This window comes from Nyctereutes procyonoides, unplaced genomic scaffold, assembly GCF_905146905.1.
Source record: "Nyctereutes procyonoides isolate TBG_1078 unplaced genomic scaffold, NYPRO_anot_genome, whole genome shotgun sequence".
NCBI lineage: Eukaryota > Metazoa > Chordata > Mammalia > Carnivora > Canidae > Nyctereutes > Nyctereutes procyonoides.
This window is the reverse complement of record NW_026575146.1, coordinates 77,499,843-77,511,662: the sequence shown is the minus strand read 5'-3', so window position 1 is coordinate 77,511,662 and position 11,820 is coordinate 77,499,843. Positions and strand designations below refer to the sequence as shown.

The window sequence follows — 11,820 nt, the reverse complement described above, 5'->3', positions numbered from 1 at the left end:
GATTCACCAGGATCTCCCAGCACAGAAGAATGAATTATAAATATCTGTGGACTCTCTCCTGAGATTACTTCTATTTTTGTGTTCTCTCTCTTTGAATTGGCTAGTCCCTCTGCCTGGAATTCTGTTCCCTTCCCTGTCCATATGGCATGCTTTAAGACATGTCCCCAGGTTCTCCTCCCTCTGGCAGCAGCTTCAACATATTCCTCTCCAACTGTGTCCTTTTATACATGCATGTCCCTCCACCATAGGCTTGTGGCTGTCTGAGTGTGGATCTGCCTCCCTCACATCAGACTAGGAGCTCCTCCAGGCCTGAGAGTCACCTCCAGGGCCCCAGGGCCCAGTGCATGGCTGGGAACAGAGGATCACATTGAATGATGGATACCTATGTATATAAATCTAGGTTTGGTAAATTAATGCTGTTCTCTTACCACCTTTCAGCTTCATCTACAAGATCCACATCTGAAGCAGTAGATGGACAACTAGAGGATTAAGGGCTCTCCTTTCTTCTCCTACTTACATAAATTCCCTCCCCAGGACTGCACAATGTTTTCTTCTCCACTGGGTCTTCCACACAGTGTTGCTTCTGACCAGGGATCTCTTTATACAATAAATGAAGTGTGGCAATGGACTCATGCCCATGCATTTCACTGGTCCTGTCTCATATATCTTCACCTAAAAGAATCTCACCTGATAAAACAATGGGATGACTAAGTTATTGTTGCCTGATGGGAGTCAATACCTTGAAAGGATGGGGCTGTGTCTTATAGGGTACAGCATAAGCTTTGGGGTGATGACCATTTTACAGCCTGAGAACATGAGTCTGGGTATCCAGGGGTGGCAGGGGATCCTCTCACTGTTACTCCTACCACTCACTTGCAGAATTTTTGCTTCCTGTTCCCCATAACCTTGAGCTTTGGTTGTTTGGAGTCTTATTTCCCAAGGAAAGAATGCTTCCACTAGAGGACACACCAGTGGTTCCATTGAATTGAAGGTGGACTACCCACTCTTGCCACGGGGATCTTTTTTAAAGATTTTATTTTATTTATTTAGGAGAGAGAGAGAGAATGAGCAGAGAGAGGGGCAGAAGGAGAAGGAGAAGCAGGCTCCCCTCTGAGCAGGGAGCCAGATGTGAGGCTTGATCCCAGGAACCTGAGAGCATGACCTGAGCCAAAAACAGATCCTTAACTGACTGAGCCACCCAGGCACCCCAGTCATAAGGATCTTTTTAAAATGTAAAGCATGTACACAAGGGGACATGCTATATGACTCCATTTATGTGATGTTCAATATTAGGCAAAATTGATGTATGATAGAAGCCAGAGTAGTGGCTACCTCCAGGGGAGGAGGTGCCTGTAAAGGGCTATGTGGCAGGCTTTGTGGACAAGACCAGAAATATTCTGTATCTTGATCTAGTGGAGGTTCCTCAGGTGTATACATATGGAAAAATGGCACATTGTGCATTTTATTATATGTTTTATATTATATGTAATTATATACACATATCATTATATGGATATATTACAATATATAACATTATGTACATACTACATAAGAAGTAATAATATACTATACATATAATATATGACATATATCATATGAAACATGGCAGCTCCCTGCTATAAATTCTCCAATGAATTCTGTACCGGTGTGGGATCAACCAGAAAAAGAGAACTAGCTGGAGATATATATTAAGCTAAGAGATTTATGGCAAGGCTTATGTGATTGTGTGGCCTGGCCAGGTGAGTTCAAAATCCATAGGGCAGGCTGTCAGAAGAGGCAAGCTGGAACTCTTGGGCATGGGCTGAAGATGCTGTCCATAGGCAGATTTCTTTTTCTGGCAGGCCTCAATTCTGCTTTTAAGGCACTTTCAGCTGGCTGACCCAGGCCCACCTAGATGATTTTGGATAATCTCCCTGATTCACAGTCAACTGACCATGAACTACAATCACATCTACAAAATACCTTTGCATTTATGCTGAGATTAGTGTTTGAGTGACTGAGACTGTATGTAGCCTAGCAAGTGGACCCATCAGATTGACCATCTCAGCTTCAAACCACATTTGCAATAAAAATCCAAAGTCTGCTTCCACACTAGAAAGATCAGTTCTTTGAAGGTAGGGACTTTTGCCTGTTTCCGTTCACTGATGAATGCCTGGAAACTAGGACGGTGTCTGGCATACTGTAGGTGCTCAGTAAATGTGATGAATGAATGGATATTGACTTTCAGCTTCTACTTCTATGTCAGAATGTGTAGACATCTAGGAAACTTCTCCCCTTGACCTCACAGGAGGGTAGGAGCATCTCTGAGATGACTTGTCTTCATAAGGCTTCCCATTAAGGAAGTCAGAAGATGCAGGGATCAATCCTTGCTCTGCCACTTACTCTGAAAATCACTGCCTCTCACTGTGTCTTGGGCAACTTGTTTGCCTAATGGCAAGGCAACTCCCTTTCTTATGTGCCTTTCTGACTCTTTGGGAGGATTAAGTGGGGAACAGGATGTGAAAGGACATTGTAGAGCATGTGCACAAGAGGACATGCTGTGGGATTCCATGTGTGTGAAGTCCATGAGTTTATGTACGTATCCGCCTGCCCTGTGTTCCTTCCTACCTCCAGACTTGTGTCCAGGCTGTCTCTTCCACCTAGAAAGTCCTTCCTCCTGTTGCTCTTTGCCAAGACCTCTTTATCCTAGGGGCACCTGAGTGGCTCAGTGGTTGAGTGTCTGCCTTTGAGTCTCACATAGGGTTCCCTCCCTCTGCCTATGTCTCTGCCTATCTCTCTGTGTCTCTCATGAATAAATAAATAAAATCTAAAAAAAAGGAGCTCTTTATCTTTTAGGAGTTTGCTTATGATTCACTTCTTCCAGGATATCTTCCCCAGTCTTCACAGGTTTGTGAATTTTTTTTTTTTTAGGTTGGTGAATTTTTCCGGGTTCAGCCTCACCTCGAGTGCTTTTCTGTCAAATTAATCAAGACTTGCGTGTTTGGAAGGTAGACTTGCCTAGCAAATGATGAGGTTGAGAGGCACACTCCTGGCTCTTAATTCACCAGATACATGAGCTTGAGCAAGTGGCTTCACCTCTCATTTGCTCATGGGCATCATAATAGTCCACTCACGCTGGACAGGCTATTGTGTCCCAACCAGTCCCTGTTCATCTCATTAAATTCTGACCATAACCACCTCGAAGTAGGGCTTGTCATTATTGTAGGTTTTATTTTCACCTCTGCCTTATAGGCAAAGAAGCATGTGTAGAGAGATTGAGTAACTAGCCACAGGCTAGATGGTAGAGCTGGGATTCAAACCCATGCAGGCTGGCTCCAGAGTTTTGGTTCCTAGCTTCTAGGATATGCTGCCTCTTGAACTTCTCATGTTGATATGAATAAAGACATTATCATAGTTCTCTGCTGGCTCCAGAAGCACAGCACAGGAAACCGGGTTGTGGGGTGCCAGGGCTTCACTGGTGCTCAGTAATAGCTATTGTCAGAATTGCTCTTCATGTGGGCAAAGATGTGGCTATTTCTCCCCACCCTGGGATGATGGGGTCCTTTCCCAATTTGTCCCAGGTCTGCTGATCAGGTATGGACAGGATGGGGGTGGGGAAGTGGGGGGTGGGTAGCAGAGAGAGACAGGAGTGCAACTCCTGTTTGACAACATTTCCCAGTGAGCCACATTACAGAGGCTGAAGTTGCGAGAAGCAGGGGCATGCCTGCCCCCAGCATCCTGCTCATAAAGAGGCTGGAGGGGCTGTTTAAGGGAGAGGCACACGGGGTCCTCCCAGAGTGCCAACCAGCAGGGGGACCATGAGGAGCAGGGCCATGATGTGGGGCGCCTGGGAAGGGGTGGTGGCTGAGGCAGAGGTGAAGGGCTGGGTCACCGAGTCCTTGTTGCAGAGGTGCCCCTCACAGCAGGAGCCCTGGAGGTCGATGTTTGTCCAGGGGCTGGAGGTGCCCTTGATGGTACAAGAGGGCCGGTGGCAGGTTCTGATGTACACAGGGACTGAGAAATTGCCTGGAGGGGAGGGGGCAGCGAGGAGAGGGTTAGAATAGAGAGAGGCAGCTGCACTTGAACCTCCACCTCAAGAGTCACGCCTCCCCCTTCAGACCAATGGCCATGTTTCCGTCAGGCCTGTCTAGTGCCGCTACCCTCAGGCCTCCCCTGCCTTCACATCCTTTGCCCAGGCTCTGCCCTGCTCCCAGCCCCTCACCGACGGTCATTTGGCCATTGCCCTGAAAGCAGACGCTTTGGTCCTGGTGACAGCGGACTTGTCGGGACTTCTCTGGGGTGCAGTCCTCCGGGTGGATCCCCAAGCAGGCGTAGCATTCCGTGCCGCTGAGATTTGGAGGGTTGGGCGCTGGCGTGAGAGTGTAGACGCACACTCAGGTAATGATTGCGAGGTACGGTCGTGTGGGTGGCGCACTGCATCGGGGCGCCCGCCACGCCTCACAGACTAGAAAGCCTGAATCCCAGCCGGCGGGAGGAGGCGCCCAGTGGAGGCCATGCCCCTTCCCCCGCCGGGGTCGGGGCCCCTCCCAGCCCACCCCGTGGCCACCCCCGCCCTCCGGCTCACCCGGGCTCAGATTGGGGATGGAGTCGTGGGTCATGAGGTTGGCGTTGCACAAGTCAGTCGTGCAGCCGCGCACCACCGAGTAGTCAGGCGGCAGCGCCCGGTCGTCGAACAGCGTCTGGCCCGTAGGCGGGCCGGTCCAGCAGCCCTTCTGCACCAGGGTCACTGAGGCGCGGTACCCTGGGGGCGGGAGGGGACGGGGGCCTGGGGCGCTGCTTGGTCCCAGCCTTCCTCCTCCGGGTCTCTAACCTCCTCGTCCTCTATCTCACTCTTCTCTCTCGCACTCACCTCGCCTCTCCCTGCTGCCCTTCCCTCTCCTTCCTCTCTCCCTGAAACTCCCTTCCCCTACTCCACCTTCTCCTCCTCTGCTCCCCTCCTCCGGGCTCCCACAGTCTCCTCCTACCCCACCGCGCGCCCCTCTCCCACCCCAGTCTTTCTCTCTCCCCCTTTCCTCCTCCCTTCGTCCACCTCCGCCCCTTGCCACTTCCTGTCCCTCACCAGTGTCCAGGGACAGGACAGCCTCAGAGCATCCGTGCCGACAGGAGACATTGTGGAATTTCATGCCGCTGAGGTCAAAGGGCCCGAAGTAGATGTGTTGAAAGCTGTAGCATTGCTGGGCCTGGGACGCTGAGGAGAGAAGAGGGCTGGATGGGGTGAGAGGAGCTTGGGGGGGCCGGAGTACAGACGTGAGCCTGGTCCAGGAACCCCCCCACCCCCATCCTCAGCCCCCTAGCAAACGACAGCCTCGGAGCCAGGGGGCTCTGCTCCGAGGGGAGCCAGGCCTTGGTGCCTAGAGAGAACTAGGGTCTGCTGCCGTGCTTGGTCACCACAGCCTCTACCTTCTGGCAGAATAATGACCTCTGTGCATCTGCCAGTCCGGTTTCCCTCCCCAAGCTGTTCTGGATCTCCACCCTCTTCCAGGAAGCCCTCTAAGATTTAAATAAAGGAGGAAGTGATTCACTCCTGCTCTGCCAGCCTCTCTGCCAAATTCAACTCAGGATGTCCAGTAGCACTAAAAGGCTGTGGGTAGAAAACAGACTCCAGCATAGGCAATGGGCTGTGCAATCTTATACTGCAAATATATGCATATAGGCAGCCCCAGTGAGACAGACACACACAAAACACTTAAAACAGTGACATAAACACAAAGTAACTAAATTGACACGGGCTTATGCAAATCTCACAAACACATACAGAGTATCCTGAGCTTCAACAGCAGAGTTCTACAATCACACATAAAAGCAGTGCCACCCAGGCCCTCCAGTGGAAACTCTCCCAACCTAGACATATGCAAGATCATACTAGCAGACAGAAAAATGTGTGGAACAAAACAGAAACAAAAACAACATGCAGAGAGACCCAGGGACATAAGAAGTCATACCCAGAGAGAGACAAATATAGTCTTAAGAATCATAGACATGCAAATAATATGAGAGACCACAACTATGCAAAGTTAGAGATACAGAAAAGAGACCTACAAAAACATAAAAAAGATTTTATTTATTTATTTGAGAGAGAGAGAGAGAGAACGTGAGCACAGGAGCAGGAGGAGAAACAGATGGAGAGGGAGATGCAGGCTCCCCATGGAGCACAGAGCCCAGTGCTTGATCCCAGGACCCGGGGATCATGACCTGAACCAAAGGGAGATGCTTAACCAACTGAGCCACCTAGGCGCTCCCCAGAACATACAATTTTAAACCATAGACAGATACAAGACACAGAGAGACATGGGGCACAGACACACAGAGAGACAGACACACATCAAAATACCCGAACATATGAACACAGAGATAAATACAGGCCTGCCAATCACATGGATGTACAAACACAAAGAGACATGGATATACAGAATTATACACACATCTCTTTTACAAAGAAAGTGAAACTCAGAGAAAAACAGACCCATAAAGCATTTGTTCAAACTCTTATTCACATATGAAATCTGGTATGGAGAAACAGACACATGCACACAGACCCAGCAGGCACACCCACGAAGACACACACGTAACTCAAAGTGTCTTCTGTGGAAAAGCAGACAGATACACAATGGGCGGGGTGCAGGCTTAGCCTCCTCTCCTGCTCTGCTCCCAACTATGTCCTTGTCCTTATCCAAACTAGGGGAAGGGGTTGCCTGAGGATGAGGCCAAAGTTCTCAGCTAGTTCTGGAAAGAGCCCCCAGGGTTCCCCAGAAGTACCTCTGAAGGGGGAGTGGGCAAGGAGGATGAGAGGCTGCAGGGATGGGGAGAGAGATGCCAGAGAAGATAGATGACTGATGGGAGAACAGAGAAGACGCATGAGAAGGACACAGTCTCCAGGCTGCTCCTCCACCAAAACCCAGGATCCAGCCCCCAGCCCCTCCTCCCTCAGACCTAGGAGCCCAGACCCCCAGACCCCTCCTCCCTCAGACCTAGGAGTCCAGGCTCCCAGCCCCTTCCTCCCTCAGACCCAGGAGTCCAGACCCTCAGCCCCCTCCTCCCTCAGACCCAGGAGTCCAGGCCCCCCAGCCCCCTCCTTCTTCAGACCCAGGAGTCCAGCCCCCCACCGTTCTTAACACCTATCTCAAAAGTCTGAGTACCTGTTAGGTGGAACACAGCCCCAAAGAGACAGAGCAGGATGGTTCTGGGGGCTCCCATAGTCAGCTGTGGAGCTGAGCTGAGACACCCAGGACAGCTCCTCCTTCTCTGATTTCTGTCTGGCTGGTTCTCCCTGCTGAGCCCCAGGCATCCTGGCTCTCCAGCCTGCCCAGGATTCCTCCACCCCCGCCCTTCCTGGTCTCCTCCTAGGTAATCATGATGGGGCCATGATGAGTCCTTGGTGCTGAGGAGGGAGAGGGATTGGGGTCTGGATTTCCCGGTCTGAGGGAAGAGGGAGCTAGAGTCCTATAACCTGTAATTTGGGGAATTTGTTATTTGCAGTATCTCTTTCAACCCTGAACCCCACATTGTGTTCCAGTCTGAGGTTGGTACATATGGTCTCTTTATTTCTCTTCTCTTTCTATCCTGGAACACACATTATGCATAAACTCACACACACACACCCTCCAATGCTGGGCCCATATCTCCAGACCCAGACCCAGACCAATACCATCACCTCCTCCTAGAAGCCTCTTATGACCCAGGTCTCCTCCACTCATCCACCCACTCTCAGCCTCAGGCATCTCCCTGTCTCCCAGCCATGGTCACCCTATCTGTATCCCCTGTCAGGCTGAGAACTCCTCAGAGGCCTCGGGGATGTTTGCAATGTTGTATGAATGAATGAACCAATGAATATACAAACAGAGAAGCAGAGACAGACAGACAGACAGATGGGGAGGCAGTGACACACAGGATGCAGAGACAGTCATATCCAGTGTGGACAGATGTAACTGTAGACACCCAGACAAACCCAGACCTGAGAAGAGAGACACCCTGATGAACAGAACTTAATAAATATTTATTTATAAATGTTTATTAGAGGGGATCCCTGGGTGGCGCAGTGGTTTAGCGCCGGTCTTTGGCCCAGGGCGCGATCCTGGAGACCCGGGATCGAATCCCACGTCGGGCTCCCGGTGCATGGAGCCTGCTTCTCCCTCTGCCTGTGTCTCTGCCTCTCTCTCTCTCTCTGTGACTGTCATAAATAAATAAAAAAAAATTTTTAAAAAAAATGTTTATTAGATTACTAAATGAATGAATAGAAAAATACTGGAGGAGATAGAGACATAGGCAGAAAACCAGAGGGGCACACTGCTCCCCGAGGACACGGACAGACCCGTGGGCAGGGGGGACATACAGACGGATGCCCCCGCAGGCAGCTGGAGCTGGGGTAGAGACCCCCAGTCAGCACCTCCTGACCTGTCTCACTTCTGCCTCTTGGTGGAGCTGCCTGCTGGGACCGCACCCTTCACTGTGCCATGCAGGGTGGGCACCAAGCACGTGCAGAGACCTAGATTCATAGACCCACAGACGATGGGACAGGGCTGACATAATGGCAGTGACCATTAATGGTCCTGGAGCTTCACTAAATTTTCCTTCCTGGCTACAGGCCCTTGACCTCCCTCTCCTTAGGGCATTTATTTTAGAAAACTTGGTGTTGTGAATTCTTTCTCTGTCTCTTTGAAATGTGGGTAAATCTTCTTCCAGTCTCTTAGCAGCTTTACAACCTGGAAGGCCATTCTCAGGGACCTGGGAGCCCTCCCTTTGAAAAATCCTCTTCGAGGGAGATAGCACCCTGTCTCCCAGGCTCTGTGGGAGGATAGGAGCTGAAATTGAGTAGAAGATAGTTTGCAAATACAGATGGCCTGATCTCAGAGAAAAACACCTGGAAACTCAGAAATAATAGTGTGCTGGACACATCCCATGGACCCCCCCCCCCACTGTTGACTAGCACTGTTCCACTTGCCCATCCAGGGCTTAAAATCCTTCCCATGTTTTGTTTTGGTGGAGTCAAGCTCAGTGTCTCTCCTCTATTGGGTATAGTTTGTTTTTTAAGTAGGCTCCATACCCAACATAGAGCCCAACATGGGACTTGAACTCATGACCTGAGCCAAGATCAAGAATCAGACACTTAACCAACTGAGCCAGCCAGGTGCCCCTGCCATCCTCTTGAACGAAGTCTCCTGTGCCTATTTAACTTTGTTTGGTGCAATTTTTCTGTGACAGCAGACACCCAGGCATGGTAGACATTCACCAGATTCTGGACTCTCATAGGCATGGTCATCTTCTTGTCAAATCACGGCCCCTCCCATCAAGCATCACTTCCTCAAACCTGTTCTGCATCCAAATTAATCTTCCCGCAGCTCCTGTTCCTGCCCTAGGCTCTCTGCTGGGTGCTAGCCACACAGGGGCAGGGTGGAGCTAAGGGCCCCTGCAGAGTAGAGACTGGCCAAGGAAGGAGGCTGGCTTTTCTGAAGCCCCTGTGGATGGTAGAGGCTTTGGAGGTGTTCACAGTAATTCACAGTTTCAGAGATTGAGGCTTGAAGAATCATCAGACCCGCCAGTTTATTGTGTGAATGTGTGTGTGTGTATGTGTGTGTGTATGACAGTGTGTAAGTGACTGTGTGAGTGTGTGGCTGTGTGTATGTGATTTTGATTCTGGGTCACCTTTAGGTACTTTTGGAGGCTGTGAGATATTAGGTGGGAAGCTCTCCATTGCAGAAGGTAATCAAGGAGAGACCTGGTGATCTAGGTCTAGGGATTTGGGCAAGGCTCTATACCCACATGGGGCTAGACAACATGAACTCTGAGCTCCCTGTGAACCCAGGGATTTTTTTTTTCAGTAATAAACTTTAGTAACCAAATAATTATTTAAAAGATTGGGTGGAAACTGAGGATGTTTGCTGGTAGACATTAAGGTGCTGTTTTTAAAACTTTTTACCATTAGATATTTTCAAACATACACGAACCTGCAAAGAACAGCATGCTCACCACTAAGACTCAAAAATTTTTAACATATCACTTGTGTTATACTTTCCTTCTTTGGTGCTTATAGGGCATTGAATTGCATTCCTGCAGTATTTCACCTTAAATATTAATTTCACTTAAAACACCATTTAAGAGTAGATGATTTTCAAAGTGTGCCTTTGGCTTATGTTCTAAGTTACAAATCTTTATGAATGTCATGAACAGTTTCTAAAAGGGGGTCATTTGCTACCTCAAATTGAATTCCTGATGCTATGATGCCACCAAATCAGTTTTCTCTTTGCATACTGAACAGTTTCAAATTTATTTTCAATAAATGTATTTTCATAACTACCGTACGATCTACCTACGAACTACCCTACGATCCAGCAACTGCACTACTAGGTATTTACTCAAAGAATACAAAAATACAGATTTGAAGGGGTACATGCATCCTGATATTTATAGCAGCATTATCAACAATAGCCAAATCATAGGAAGAGCCCAAGTGTCCAATGACAGATCAATGGATAAAGAAGAAGTGGTTTATATACACAATGGAATATTATTCAGCCTTCAAAAAGAATGAAATCTTACCATTTGCAATGACATAGATGGAGCTAGGATATGTTATGCTGAATGAAATAAGTCAGTCAGAGAAAGACAAATACCATATGATCCTACTCATGTGGAAATTAAGAAAGAAAACAGATGAACATAGGGAGAGGGGGGAAAAGAAAAAGGAGAGAGGCAAACAAACCATAAGAGACTCTCAACAATAGAGAACAAACTGAGGGTTGGTGGAGGGGAGGTGAATGGAGATGGGCTAGATGGGTGATGGGTATTAAAGAGGACACTTGTGATGAGCAATGGGTGTTGTACATAAGTGATGAATCACTGAATTCAGAAACCAATATTGCACTGTATGTTAATGAACAAAATTTAAATAAAAATGTATTTTCAGGGGACACTTTGGTGGCTCAGTGGTTGAGCGACTGCCTTTGGCTCAGAGTGTGATCCTGGGGTCCTGAAATCGAGTCCCACATTAGGCTCCCCAGGGGGAGCCTGCTTCTCCCTCTGCCTATGTCTCTGTCTCTCATGAATAAATAAAATCTTTTTAAAAAATCTATTTTCGGTATATTTGACATTTACTAGAAGTTGAAAGGTAATTGTAGAGTGCTTGAATGATATTTAAAAATTCAGCAGTATAGGGGTGTCTGCCTGGCTCAGTTGACAGAGCATGCAACTCTTGACAGAGCATGCAACTCTTGACAGAGCATGCTTGAGGGTTGTAAGCTCAAGCCCTATGTTGGGTGTAGAGATTACTTTAAAAATATAATCTTTAAAAAAATTAGTAGTATAGCAGAAATTTTTGCTGCATTATTCATTGACCAGTTGGATTTGTTCCTCCAAGGAGAGAGAAGGGGAGACGAATCAGGAGGTGGTACCTTGGAGTCTCTGCTCCAGCCCCAGCTGCCTACTAGATCATCTGTCTGGATGTCCTCAACTACCTGATGTTTGAGTGTCTGCAGGTTCTGTTTGAATGCCTTAAGGATGTTTTCAAAATCTATTGTATTCCATAAGCTTCCACGAACCTTTCAATTTTTGTGCACATACAAATACTTGACCTCTCAAATGATTTTCCCCTCAGATTTGGTTTGTGCAGCAGTTTAGTAAATGTATCATTGTCTGTCTCCCCAAAGTAAACAAAATTATCTAATGTGTTTACACATAGGAATAGGTACTGTCCTGAAATCTGCCTATCTAGCAATAATTTTTAACCAATTCGTTAACTACAAGCAGGCTTTGTAGCCAAAATAATGGAGAAATTCCCTAGTGTTCTTACTTTATTCAAAATGATTCCATGAATGAAACATGCTATGA

General features: G+C 48.0%; 1 protein-coding gene across 2 annotated transcripts; it reads right to left on the bottom strand.

The window, feature by feature from the left end:
* Nucleotides 1-3,184: 3,184 nt before the first annotated feature.
* On the bottom strand, nt 3,185-7,261 carry LYPD5 (LY6/PLAUR domain containing 5). 2 transcript variants are annotated; one of them, XM_055310525.1, is made up of 5 exons: nt 7,137-7,261; nt 5,060-5,205; nt 4,565-4,741; nt 4,202-4,348; nt 3,185-4,005 (listed from the first exon to the last, which is right to left on the bottom strand). In XM_055310525.1, the coding sequence occupies exons 2-5, from the start codon at nt 5,121-5,123 to the stop codon at nt 3,746-3,748; spliced, it is 648 nt and encodes a 215-aa protein (XP_055166500.1). In that variant the 5' UTR covers nt 5,124-5,205; nt 7,137-7,261; the 3' UTR covers nt 3,185-3,745. The 2 variants fall into 2 exon arrangements, with proteins under 2 accessions (XP_055166500.1, XP_055166499.1); XM_055310524.1 differs by having other exon boundaries at nt 5,060-5,188.
* Nucleotides 7,262-11,820: the final 4,559 nt, after the last annotated feature.